Source organism: Littorina saxatilis, unplaced genomic scaffold (genome assembly GCF_037325665.1).
Source record: "Littorina saxatilis isolate snail1 unplaced genomic scaffold, US_GU_Lsax_2.0 scaffold_173, whole genome shotgun sequence".
NCBI classification, from domain to species: Eukaryota; Metazoa; Mollusca; class Gastropoda; order Littorinimorpha; family Littorinidae; genus Littorina; species Littorina saxatilis.
The window spans coordinates 45772-60445 of NW_027129208.1; the positions used below are offsets into that span (position 1 = coordinate 45772).

At 39.0% G+C, this 14674-nt stretch overlaps 1 protein-coding gene across 1 annotated transcript; it reads right to left on the reverse strand.

Annotated features, from left to right (window-relative positions):
* Positions 1 to 5148: 5148 nt before the first annotated feature.
* Positions 5149 to 14429, reverse strand: LOC138957483 (uncharacterized). The gene is made up of 4 exons (XM_070328602.1): positions 14387 to 14429; positions 13386 to 13558; positions 12485 to 12605; positions 5149 to 6644 (listed from the first exon to the last, which is right to left on the reverse strand). The coding sequence occupies exons 1-4, from the start codon at positions 14427 to 14429 to the stop codon at positions 5443 to 5445; spliced, it is 1539 nt and encodes a 512-aa protein (XP_070184703.1). The 3' UTR covers positions 5149 to 5442.
* Positions 14430 to 14674: the final 245 nt, after the last annotated feature.

Below are 14674 nucleotides of genomic sequence, written 5' to 3' on the forward strand. Positions count from 1 at the left end.
TTAGGTAACCATCCACACTTTAGGTACGTGTGTGTGTGTGTGTGTGTGTGTGTGTGTGTGTGTGTGTGTGTGTGTCATTTACTTCAATTTTCCATTGATTTATTCTATTTTACTCCAGATTTCTGTTCAATTTATCGAATGTGTATTTGTCATTACAGCGTCAAAGTGTGTGTTCAAGACGGTTTAGTTGCAAGGGGTATTGACAGGGGGAGGGAGAGAGAGAGAGAGAGAGAGAGAGAGAGAGAGAGAGAGAGAGAGAGAGAGAGACAGAGAGACAGAGAGACAGAGACAGAGAGAGAGACAGACAGGCAGAGAGAGAGAGACAAAGAGAGAGAGAGAGAGGCACAGACAGAGAGAGACACAGACAAAGACAGAGAGAGAGATAATTCCATTTTCTTTAAATTTCTGTTCATTTTATCTTTTCTTTATTCCAAATTTCTGTTCATTTTATCTAATGTGTATTTGAAATAAAAGATTGACAAATGTTTAACATCAGAGTTGCGAATAGATTGAGAGATTATGCGGTTCGGGGTTTGAGCGCTTTATGGCGAAGGGAGTGCGTTCTATATAGCATTTCTATTGGCCGATCTGAGAAGTACACGCATTTAGTGCGCGTTTTATAGCAATTGGCTTTCGCACACACGGGTGCAACCTTCGTGTCTACCACTCTGTGTGTTTTATAGCCTTTACAACCAAATAAATTTAATGTGTTTTTGCTTGATTTTTGAATTATTACTAAGTTTAATATTGACTTATGTTAATATTGTATGGAAACACAATATCATGCATAATTGGATAAAAATTAGATGATTGTGGGGGAGCAAACTATGAAGACTCACAATTTTTGTAATAATGGGATTCATCTCAGAACATTTAGTTCATGTTCAGTCATTACTGGTAATGTCTAGAGCATATTTTTAGTCATTTACGGGTAATGCCTAAAGATTTTAGGCATTTCCAGTAATGACTGATCAAAACCGTCATTTCCGGAAATGACTAAAACTTTTAGTCATTACCCGTAATGACTGATTTCCCGTTTTGACTGTAACATATATACCAAACGCGGATACCACTGAAACGGCAAGCTTATGCCCACAAAAAAACATAGCGTCTTCAGACGCACAAGCGGCAATTGCCACAACCACAACCATCTGCTGTTACAAATCGGTAACAATCAAACATCTTTACATGCTAACATATAAATGAATATCATAATCATGAAAAGAAGATCAAAGACTGGAAGGAGCTGATAAGAACTAGAGAGAGAAAAAAAATGGAATAGAGAGAGAGAGAGAGAGAGAGAGAGAGAGAGAGAGAGAGAGAGAGAGAGAGAGAGAGAGAGAGAGAGAGAGAGAGAGAGAGACGGAAAGAGAGTAATTGAGAGATAATGCCTGCGTGTGTGTGTGTGTGTGTGTGTGTGTGTGTGTGTGTGTGTGTGTGTGTGTGTGTGTGTGTGTGTGTGTATGTGTGTGTGTCTGCACCAAGAGGCAAACGAAGTGGGGGGTGGGGGGGTGATCGGGGAGGGGAGGTAAGGGGTCGCAGAATGCCCCCGCCACCACCAGAAGGAAGCTAGCGTGATAAAGTCGCCAATGCGAATGCCGTGCAGCAAACCGATTAAATTCCAATGGAGGAACAATGAACACTTTACCGATTTCAACACAGAATATGATGTCAGAATAGCAATATAAACGCTCTTGTGGTTTCAGCTTAGCAATAGGTTCCTGAAAACACAAAAGCTGTTATTAATTAGTGACGTAAACAAATATCGAAAATGAAGTCATGAGAAATACACTTCTGTCAGTTATTCTTTTCAGTGTCTGGAGTAAACGTTGGTGGAAGACAAACAGTGTTTCTGTTCTCTGGAAATGGTTGGTATTGTCCTTGCATGGCAATCGTCCCCCTCTGTTTTTTTCTTGTACAAAAGCAATAACAATAATAACATACACATACAAAAGAAAACTGTGTAGTGTGTCAACTTCTGTTAAGCAATTTGCAGACACACGGCTATTTTAGTCAACAAGTTTTGACACAGTGGTAAATAGAAGGAAAAAAACAATTAGTAACAGACGTAGCAAGTTGTTTGCCTTATTTTAGACAGAGAAGCTCTTGCTAGAACATGTTTGTATCCTGAATGCAAATGTAATGAATCGCCACCTGAGACGTTGCTTTGCATTTGCTATCTTTGTTCTGAAGACCAGCGCAGCCTGTGTGACGGCGATACGTGTAACACGATCCTCTCAATACCACTGGTGTTCAAACATCACGCGACGATCACGCCATGGTGTGTGTGACATAATCGGTAACTGACGTTTTTGTCAGGTCGAATTTTGGAGTACGCTTACTTCGGCGACGGTCGCGTGATACCTATTACAGAAATATTGAATCCGAAAAGTGTGCAAGGTTGCCAAGTGAAAAGCCTTTAATGGCATATAAAGTTTGAATGAAATGACACGGGAATGAATGTTTTAGTTGGGGTACGATAATGGGTGCAATCATTTTTTTTTGCTCAGTTTAGTAAGAATTCATCCACAAACGCCATTGATAAAAACATACTTAAATCATTTTCAAAATATAAAAGCCAAAATGATATTAAAAATACACACAAACTCGCTCAACGATGAGAGGAATTTCAAACTATTTGTTACAAAGTATTTACACAATAAAATTCAAGGAACCGTGTTTTTGAGAACAAAAAGAAAAGCAAAGGGGAAACTCTTGTCAAAGCCTCTGTTGTGCGCTACTAGTCACGCGTTTATCCCTTTCAAGTCATTCAAAGAAAATCTTGTTAGTTCAAGTACTGCTAAAAAGTGTTAGCATTAGTTCACTATCAAAACGGTGCCGTTGATTTGAGCAAAATGTGGGCATACTGTCATAGACTCTTTGCTGCACCTACCCTCAACAATAACGGTGTGGGTAACTTTGCGCCGTCGAATCAGTCAACTGAACTGAAATACATTTAGCATTGTTTGCATCAGTTAGTTAACATGTTTTTGTTTTTTCTCTCTCAGATAACATGGCATAATTATACAGGGTGGTAAAAAAAAAGCGCCCTATTTTCTTTTTGATCTCATTTTTGACTGGGAAGAGAGATTTAGAAAATGTGTTCAACAAACTATAGCAGAATGATGTCCTTAGTAGTTGATAGTATTCTATATCCAGGCTCCTCTTCGTAGAAGAACTGCTGCAACACGAACGTTGAAATTGTCCATGACTCGTCCAATCATGTCAGCTGTCGGCTGGCATGCGCCTGATTTCCCTTCTGATGTCTTCCTACAGAGCTGCCAGGGTCTGGGGATTGTTGCCGTATATCCTGTCCTCGAGGTACCCTCACAGAAAGTAGTCGGATGGGTTGAGATCAGGGGATTAGGGTGGCCAAGGGAAGTCAGTGCGTCATGAAATGAGTCTATCACCAGGTAAGAGGAGCTAGACTGGACAGAGTGGATAATGTGTGTTGCTGTAAGTTAATGTTACGTTATTTTGTTAGCATTTATATGTATTTGATGTTTGAATAGTATGGTTTTATTCATAGTTAATATGTAAAGCGCGGAGAGCATAGTTTACTGTGGTTCGCGCTATATAAGCTGTCATTATTATTTAAGTTATTGAGACATCCCAGTGCACTAAGGGATTTATAGAGCAAATCGAGAAAATTCATTATTGAACGAAGCGCATAGCATTGAGTTCAATAATTATTTTCGAGATTTGCTCTATAAATCCCTTAGTGCACTGGGATTGTTTCAATAACGATATTGTCAGTACCACCAGAGAAAAAAAGAAGATTCAAAACGCACATTTTGCTACGCGCATTTGGATCTATAGGCATAACTGTGTGGTCAGGTCGTGTAAGATCTACTTTTGTGTGGGCTGTCGCAAGTGTGTCGTGCTTTTGTCACACGCAAACTCTTGTTTTAATTTCTGTTGGTAAATTCCAGTGTAGCGTTAAGCTAAAAAAGTGATGATCTTTCATAGAGACCTCATTTGAACTCGGAGAAATGACTGTGCACTTGCTCTAAGTTATTTGCGATTCGAAACCTCCAGTCGAGCTTCGACGGATTGACTGTGTAGAGTGGCGCCCCTTGAATTGACTCCAAGGACAGATCGACGGTTAGCACATTTTCAAAATGAATGTGGTATGTTTCTCGTGTTGTATCTTCACTCATCGGGGAGTCTGGTACTAAATATGGACGGTAAGATTGCTCTGAACTCTACACGTATTATATTCCCATCGGTGGGTTTTTTTCACATTTGCCCAACATGTTAATTTGCTGAGCGGGGTTTATGTCGTCTGCTTGGCTAAAGCAATCGAACCACTGCAGTCTCATTTCAAAAACAAAAATTGATCGCCACGTTGCACTGAGTCTGCACGCATGAGGCAGGCTGGTAATAAATCTTATATATGGTAAGAACGTTCTGAACCCTACACGTTTTCAATTCCGATTGTTGTTGCCTTGAAATAATAATTCGGAAATCATTCATTTACTCCATTCGTAACTCCACACTAAATACCCCACTTCCCCTCTGAAGTATTGATGTACAACCCATGGCACTAACATTCATGTGAGTCGTTTATAACTGAGGTTGATAAATTCGCTTCATGACGAGACAAGTATAAATGCCATTCACCCAAACTGGAAACGTCGCTGCCGTCTGCTCGCGTTGTACGGATTAGCTGTTCTCTTTTCCTCCCCTCGTTGCATCCTAGTTCTTCAGTTGTTTCTAGTTTTTCGTTGATGTTGTGTTTTGGTCTCCTTCATAAGTAGTCTTGTTCAAAATTAAAAAAACTCAAACTTCTTGTTGTTGTATACGAATGAACTAATAAAAAGCTGTTTAACAGCTGTGTTGTCAAATCGAGGTTTTTTTCCCAAAGTCAGTGTGGCGCCTGCGCAAAAACTAATGCGCATAAGAAACGGCGTCTGCTATCAAAACCTGAGATCAACGCATCGACGCAAAAACTGTCATTTTGTAAGTTTGGAACAACAAATAAAGGTCAGAACAGCTATATAATCGCTATTGTGTTTTCAGCGTAGCAATAGGGTCCGATATTTAGACTCGAACAAGTATAATGCGACTCGTCTTCGACTCGTCGGCATTATACTTGTCTCGTCTAAATATCGGACCCTATTGCTACGCTGAAAACACAATAGCTGTTAATAATTCCGTTAATATGGTAGCAAGATATAACAAATGTAATATGTTCGTAGCACACATACGATCCTTAATTCTGCGCATAAATCTCATTACATTGTAGACGTGTGTTGGCATTAAATTGAAAATGAAGATCTAGCAGTGTCCTACAGCTCTGGGGACCACCTTGTATTACGCTCATGAACTTCTTAAACAATGGTGGAGTGGCAATCGCAACATATGTAATCTACAGGCATCACAGGGTTCAAAACAGTCAAATAGTCTTACGAGGTAATCTTCAAAAGGTCCATGGGCAAATTATGAAATGACAAAATGACTGCGTTGCCAATGGAACTGGACTTCCACATGCACGAAATCGTTACAGTGAGACATTTCTGCCCACTCAACCCAATCCGTTACTGGTACAGGCACGTTTTGGTCGTTCAAAACGTACGACTCAGGTCCTTCTTTTCGAAAGAAGCAAACTCCTTGGAACTGCTTAACCGTTATTTTGATGATGCAGCGACTTTGAAGCCCTTCAGACAAACGGAAAACGTCAACACGTCCAGCTAAGACAGGGATGTTTTCAGATTGATCGTTATCGCTTTGAGATGGAGCTCGAACCCAAAGCAGATTTTCCATCTTTTTGTTCAAGAGCTGTTTCAAGTTGCAGAAATCTTGCAGCCTGAATTCAACTCCCTCCGAAACAAAGTTCTTGATCTTTATATTTTTATCATTTCCTGGCTTTTCACAGATCCCAAAGTAGATTATTCCACCTCCAGGAACTTTTGAAAAAGCTGAAATGTACCTTCCAAGCTCATGTTTACAGACCATCTTTGTTTTCTCTTCCCACATAATGTCTACAATTTGTTCTGGTTCAAGTTTTCTTTCTATTCGTTTCGCCTGTAGCCACATGCACTCCTGAAAAGGAACTGAACCATTTGGATGGCCTTTTACGTCTACCTCTTTGCCCAGTTTAAAGGCAGTATCATCAGGTAAGTTGAACAGTGTTTCGTTGCAGTAACCATGACCATCTCTTGCATTTTCCATTACACGCTGAAATTTATGGTGAGAGGGGTGATTGTCCAGTCCCTTATCTCGCGAAAGGCTAGAGTGGAAGCACAACGTGCTCATTACACACTCTGAGTCTTTACGCGGCTTCACGCGAACACGGAAGTGTTTTTTGTCAATTATCACTCGTTCGAAAACGTCATGATAGCACGAGTTATCAGACACAAACTGCATGAGTTCGTCGTTCCATGCAATGTCATGCTTATCAAGAATACGAGTGTCCTCAACGTGGAAAATGACGGCATTATCTTCCAAACAATTCAGCAACGCACAAAACAATTTCTTGAATTCCCCCCGCTTGGTTTTAATGTTTTCGTTAATTTTCTGTTCCTCCTCGTTAGGTTTTCGACCCTTTGGTATTTTAGATGATAAAAGGTCCTCTATGTTGACTTCAGGGAAGAAAACTTCCAGTACAGATGGCTCAAATGTCCGTGTGCATCGACGACATTCTGGAACAGATACATAAAAACATAAGGGGTTTATCAAAATGCATTCGCATTCTTTGAACTAATTGTGTGTGTGTGTGTGTGTGTGTGTGTGTGTGTGTGTGTGTGTGTGTGTGTATGTGTGTGTGTGTGTGTGTGTGTGTGCGTGTGTGTGTGTGTGTGTGTGTGTGTGTGTGTGTGTGTGTATATATATATATGTGGTCTGGGTGGCCGAGTGGTAACGCATTTGCCTCGGAAGCGAGAGGTTGCGAGTTCGACCCTGGGTCAGGGCGTTAGCAATTTTCTCCCCCCTTTCCTAACCTAGGTGGTGGGTTCAAGTGCTAGTCTTTCGGATGAGACGAAAAACCGAGGTCCCTTCGTGTACACTACATTGGGGTGTGCACGTTAAAGATCCCACGATTGACAAAATGGTCTTTCCTGGCAATATTGTATAGGCATAGGGATTGTCCACCAAATACCCATGTGACTTGGAATAATAGGCCGTGAAAAGTAAATATTCGCCGTAATGGCTTGAGGTTTACTGGCCGATGTGAATGCGTTATATATTGTGTAAAACATTCCATCTCACAGGACAGAAATTAATATGTAAAGCGCTTAGAGAACGTCAAGCGCTATATAAATCTCCCATATCAATATAAATAAATGTATGTGTGCGTGTGTGTGTATGTGTGTGTGTGTGTGTGTGTATGTGTGTGTGTGTGTGTGTGCGGGTATGTGTGTGTGTGTGTGTGTGTGTGTGTGTGTGTGTGTGTGTGTGTGTGTGTGTGTGTGAACATACATACAAATAAACAATGTTAGAACCTTCAAGATATTCTGATGTCTATACATACTTACTACAAATATAAGTCACAGAAACCAGGTCCATGTTTTTGATTATCATACATTGTTCATTTTTGTTGCATACATACGGATGAATGATGTATACACACTTATTTTCACTTATGATAAATATGAGTCAAAGAAACCCATGTACACTTTTTTGATTATTATACCTTGTTAAGTTTTTGTTGTTGTGCCGTCGGGGTGGGCGGGAGGTTATTGTGTGTGTAGGAAAATAACAAGTCGCGTAAGGCGAAAATACAATATTTAGTCAAGTAGCTGTCGAACTCACAGAATGAAACTGAACGCAATGCCATTTTTTCAGCAAGACCGTATACTCGTAGCATCGTCAGTCCACCGCTCATGGCAAAGGCAGTGAAATTGACAAGAAGAGCGGGGTAGTAGTTGCGCTAAGAAGGATAGCACGCTTTTCTGTACCTGTCTTTGTTTTAACTTTCTGAGCGTGTTTTTAATCCAAACATATCATATCTATATGTTTTTGGAATCAGGAACCGACAAGGAATAAGATGAAAGTGTTTTTAAATTGATTTGGACAATTTAATTTTGATAATAATTTTTATATATTTAATTTTCAGAGCTTGTTTTTAATCCGAATATAACATATTTATATGTTTTTGGAATCAGCAAATGATGGAGAATAAGATAAACGTAAATTTGGATCGTTTTATAAATTTTTATTTTTTTTTACAATTTTCCGATTTTTAATGACCAAAGTCATTAATTAATTTTTAAGCCACCAAGCTGAAATGCAATACCGAACCCCGGGCTTCGTCGAAGATTACTTGACCAAAATTTCAACCAATTTGGTTGAAAAATGAGGGCGTGACAGTGCCGCCTCAACTTTCACGAAAAGCCGGATATGACGTCATCAGAGAAATTTATCCAAAAAATGAAAAAAACGTTCGGGGATTTCATACCCAGGAACTCTCATGTCAAATTTCATAAAGATCGGTCCAGTAGTTTAGTCTGAATCGCTCTACACACACACACACACACACGCACGCACACACATACGCACATACACCACGACCCGCGTTTCGATTCCCCCTCGATGTTAAAATATTTAGTCAAAACTTGACTAAATATAAAAAGACAATAATCATTTATTCTGCTTGCTTGATTATCTCAAGCACCCCCCCCCCCCCCCCCCCCCTCTCTCTCTCTCTCTTAACCACCTGCGGCTGTTCATGTTTGTTTACATCTGCAACTTAGTTTTTTCTTCTTAAAGCCACCGGAGATGTGGCTATTTTTTTAACCTCATCTCTCTCGCCGCCTTACGTGGCCTACTTTTTAACTACACATTTACTTCGTATTTCATTCCGCACCGCTTGCGCTGCAGTGGGCAAGTTATAAGCTTAAATGACACAGTTCGTTTAAATAGCTATTAAGCATGGGCTTTATCCCGTCCTTAATGGAGCACGAAGTCAACTTGGCATGCATTAAAAAACATGAAAAACGGGAAGAGTCCTGGCACAGATGGCTTTACAGTAGAATTTTTTAAATTCTTCTGGAAACAGTTAGGTGGATTAGTGGTTAGATCTCTTAACGAGGGTTTCTTGAATGAGCAAATGTCAATAACTCAGAGGGAAGGTATTATTATCTGCATACCTAAAGGTGATAAACCCAGGGAATATATTAAAAATTGGCGACCGATATCACTGTTAAATGTTACGTACAAAATTGGTTCAACTTGTATCGCAAATAGGATCAAAAAGGTACTTCCTGAATTAATAAATTTAGATCAAACTGGTTTTGTGGCCGGAAGATATATTGGTGATAACCTAAGGTTAATCTACGACATGCTACACTATTTAAAAGAAGAGAATTTACCAGGTTTAATAGTCTCACTTGATTTTGAAAAGGCTTTTAATTCTGTTAACTGGAATTACATGCATAAGGTATTAAAGGCTTTCGGTTTTGGTGAAGATATTTGTAACTGGATTTTGGCTTTTTATTCAAATTTAAGTGCTTCAGTGATTGTCAATGGTAAATCATCAACTCGATTTCCAATAAAACGTGGTTGCAGGCAGGGTGACCCAATCTCACCTTATTTATTTATTTTGTGTGCTGAAGTGTTAGCCTGTAAAATTAGGGAAAATAATGATATAAAGGGCATTCAGGTTAATAACACAGAACATAAGATAAGTCAGTTTGCAGATGATACAACCACATTTCTTGAAGGCTCGAATCAATCTTTTGTGGAATTATTTAATACTCTTGATGAATTTGCTTGTATTTCAGGACTTAAACTTAATTATGATAAAACTTGTAATGATTGGGCAGGCAGTGAACGAAATAACCCTACTCAGTTTCTTCCACATAGAAAAATGACTTGGAATCCAGAAAGGTTTAAGATCCTTGGACTGTGGTTTACAAATGATTTGACAAAAATGGCAGAAATGAACATGATGGATAAGTTCAATGAAGCCAAGAAATTATTCAATATTTGGATGAAACGTTCTAGTACACCGTTAGGCAGAGTTGCAATATTGAAATCATTAATACTGTCAAAACTGGTCTATTTGTGGATTCTGCTTCCAAATCCACCACACAATATGATTCAACAGTTGCAGAAGATGTGTTTCGATTTTGTTTGGGACGGAAAAAGAGATAAAATGAACAGAACTATTGCAGTACACTCCGTGCAAGAAGGAGGTATATCTATTCCAAATATAAAAACATACATTATGTCTTTAAAATTATTGTGGATGAGAAAAAATTTTCTTGGTCCCAAGTGGAGGGAAATTCTCTTGCGCAACTGTCCGGAGGTTGAATCAGTCCGAAATTTCGGACCCAAAATATTAGCAAAAACAAATGTCAATCCTTTTTGGAGAGATGTTTTTGAAGCATATTTGGAATATTATGGAACATTGGAAGTTACAACTAAAGATGAAGTTCTTGCAGAACCTCTGTTCTTCAACAACAAGTTTAAAATTGGTAATAATTCCTTTCATTATAAAATTTGGTCAGACAAAGGTGTTTTTTATGTGAAAGATTTGTTACAAGAAAATGGAGTGTTTTTGGATGTGGAAAGCTTTAACACAAAGTATTCACTTTCTGTCAATTTTTTGGAATACTATGGATGTATCATACTTGCTCAAACATAACACTGTTGTGGAAGATAACCAATGTATGCCCTGCATAAAGGCTATTAACTGTATTACAAAGGATTCAAAAGGATCTAAGGTGTTCTATGGCGTGTTGATAGGTAAAGCTTGTATTCCAAACGCATGTACAAACTGGGAAAAAATACTAACACAAACACCAGTTGAATGGCCAAAAATATTTAACGTTACTAGGAAAATTCAAGAAACAAAATTGAAGTGGTTTCAGATAAAAATAAATAACCGAATACTTGTAACAAACTCAGTCCTTAAGGAAATGAAAGTTGTTAATAGTAATTTATGTAATTTTTGCAAAGTTGAAAAAGATTCGATTTACCATTACTTATGCAAGTGCCAACATGTCAGAACCTTTTGGGCTGAGTTTGAACAATTTCTAAAAAGGAAATGTGACAACTGTATTAGACTAAACCTTACTGATAACTTGATACTTTTTGGTTTTGACAGTAACATAAAGACAGATCAAGGCTTTGATTTCATACTCTTGAACGCTAAATTTGTTGTTTATAAATGTAGAATCAATAACATCAGACCATGTTTACGTGTATTTTTGAAAGAATTATCTTATCTACATAAAATTGACCAATATGTTTACAGTATTCATATGAAACAATATCAGTTTACCCTTAAATGGGCTCCATATAATGCATTATTAGCTGCCATATAAATTATGTATCATGTTGTTTTGTCAAATATTTATGTACCTTGAATTGTTTGACAATTAATTCATGCATGCCTGAATAAAAAAAATGTTGAAGAAAAAAAAAGATCTGAGGCACAGATGGGACAAGTGTGTGGAGGTCAGGAGGGACAATGTTGGATTGTAAACTTGTTTTACACTAATCGCCATAAAAAACTAAACACATACATTTTGCTGTAGAACTTTGTGATGCGGCCCATTATAGTAAAACCAAGTAAATTGCCAGAAAGGTAAGTTATTCCCCTACCGATTGAAACAAAGAGTTTCATTTTTCATCAATTAGTGCTTATGCAGTGTACCGGAGACCTAGGACACCCCCGCAAAAGCAAATTTGCGGGCACTACAATACACAAACAATCAAAATAAGCCAGAATGACCCTGTTTTTTACCTCAAATTAAAGAACAACTCATTTTCTAGCCACCCACATTGATTTGGTTCAGCTGTTGTGCCTAGCAATGTTGTTTCGCCATTGTGAAGAAGTCTGGTGTCAGCCTCGTCAGAAGTCGTAAAAGACTTGGTGTCGCGTCATTTTGTGTGTGCTATGTGGGTAAAGACCCCGTAGTTTGGTAATGGCCAGTTGTATTGCTTTTAAATTTGACATGAGTATTGATAACAGAAATGCAAAAGAGTTCGTGCAGTATCATGGCGTTTTGATGAGGTTTTTTTGACATACTGGAACTTTTCAGAAAAGTTTGATTAAACTGTAATAACTCTTTTCAGTAGAATTCAGCATTTTGCACACTTCAACACAAATGAATATTACAATTCGGGATCAGTTGTGGTACAAAAGCAACAACGCGCTTGGGTGGTATGGAAATGTGAACGCGAAAGAACAATTACGAAAAACAGGTCTTCCAACATCAAAACCAAGTCTAGCGCAGCAGACTGAACTGGCACGCTTTTTATCGCTGTGAGTGAATGAAGAAACCTTTCTCTCTGCCTGTTTGATGCTGTTTGTGACCTTTGGTAGGCCCGGCCGGGATTGGCTTGGTGGGCAGGGATGGCTCGGATGGTCTGGCCTTGTTGTTGGCCATCACCCACATACACACACACACACACACACACACACACACACACACACACACACACACACACACATACACACACACACAGACACACACACATACACACACACACAGACACACACACACACACACGATATACAAATCACGTCTTTTACTTTTGGTAGCCCTGGCCGGGGTGGGCGGGGATGGCTCGGACGGACCGGCCCTGTTGTTGGCCACCACACGGTACTCGTACTCATGCTCGGCCTTTACTTTGTCGTCCTTGAACGTGCAGTTCTGTAAACACAATACAGTGGTACCTTCATATTATGACTTCTAAAAATCTTTACAAAAATAGGTTTTGAAGTGGCAATCCTGTCAAAAGCAATACAGCTGTACCTTTATATTATGAACACTTTTAAAACATCTTGAAAAAATAGGGTTTAAAGTAGAAATTCTGTCAAAACAATACAGCTATACTTTTATATTAAGGTCGGAGAAACAAAGAGAAATAAGCTCTCTAAACGCATACGACATGCGTAACTTAGAGTTATGCGCAACCAATCTCCTGGGACCTGATATGATAACAAGCATTGCAATTGAACAATAGACTTTCATCTACCTTGGAGAATAACAAACATTAAAATGAACAGGACACTTTCATCCTATTGCTATTCTCTCAGGTGCCAGGTTCTGAATAAATCTCACTTAATTAATCTTTGTGCACATGTTCTATACATTTAGAGTGCTTACTTTACTTTGTTCTTAGATCTGAAAATAGTGTTCTGCCCCATTTAATTTATAATCTCTTTTATATTAAGAATGTTTAAGGTCTTGACTATCAAGTCTTGAGGTGAAAAGTAAAACACAGTAGAAGTTACGTTTTAAGACCCTCCGTCTTTAATGCTCACAGCTGTGAAGATTCTAAACAACCTTGAGTTGTAATGATTCACATTCTACTTTACGACCTGACAACTCTTTTTTTTATTTTTATTTTTTTCTCAACAATGCCCTCTGTTTTTTCTTGAATATTTGAATGAGATATTTTCTTGTTTAACATTGCCCTCTCTATTTTACCTGGAGAGGATTCTTGTTGATCTTAGTCCAGCGGTTAGTCTTGGATTCTTTGCGCTCGATGTCATAGCCAGTGATGGGGGCGCCACTGTCGTTGCTGGGCGGTTCCCATTTGAGCTTGATGAACTTGTGGTCAGGATTCACGACCTCTGGCTGGCTGGGAGGATGCGGCTTATCTGAACAGTAAATCACAATTCCTTCGCAACACAATTGGATGAAATACTACAAGTTCCCATCCCTGTTCATTGGCTCTACCGACGCCCGTTTTTAACCGCTTGCTTCTCTTTATATAATAAACCGTCCATAGACCGTCGTCCTCCCGAACTAACTCCTTAGTATGTCATCAAGAATAGAGGATTTGGGGTATTTTTCATGCAATGACGTCAGCGCATTTCGGCGATTGGTCAATGCATTTCTTATCAATAATGTCGATCACGCTTAAAATTATCGCTACTTTATATTGGTTTTCAAACTTATACGAAGTGACCGGGAGCGTAGGGTCAGTTATGAACTGAATTAGCCCCTAACAGTGATATATAGTGAACAGTACACAAATACGAACCGAGAGACTCGGAAACTCGAATCAGTCGTCGTCACGCTCGAGAACTCAAGTGTAATATATATAGGTTACACACTCCGAGTTCTAAATATGGTGCATATTTTCCCTAGGGTCGATTTTTAGGTAATGCCTGGAAATCTACCCGAGGGAAAATATACACGATATTTAGGACGAGGTGTGTAAGCTATTTATCCCATTACTCCGACGTTTTCATTACAAAAACACCACTTTTTGACACAAACTCTGCAAGTGCCTGTTTTCTGCTGGCCAAACCTTCAGCGACCGCAAATCGTGTCATCAAATTCATGTGCGAAACGAGTCCCCTTTTGTCTTCTTTGGTAAACGCGCCATAAAACGCCTGCTTTTGTATTTAGTCATCCAAACTGCTTAAGAAAACGAATTACAGAGATTGCGCAGTTCAATGCATTTGAAACTGTGCAGTTACCGGCCGGTTTCAGTCGGTGACCCAAGTCGGTTGTCAGAGGCATTCGCCAAAAAGACTGCGTGTGTGATTTTACAAGCGATGAGGATGATTGCTGAATTTGTGCTTATTCGAGCTGTTGTGCTTCAGTGTTCAAATTTGGATTACTTACTTCTTCAATCGTCATTTAGGTGAGCTTGGATGTCTGTCATTCAGTCTTAGGCCAGTAAGTTATCTGTACTGTACTGCGGTAGTTTTGTCCTGCTGGTCTATTCAATGTAGGTCAAAACTTGTAAATCTATCTGCCTGCAT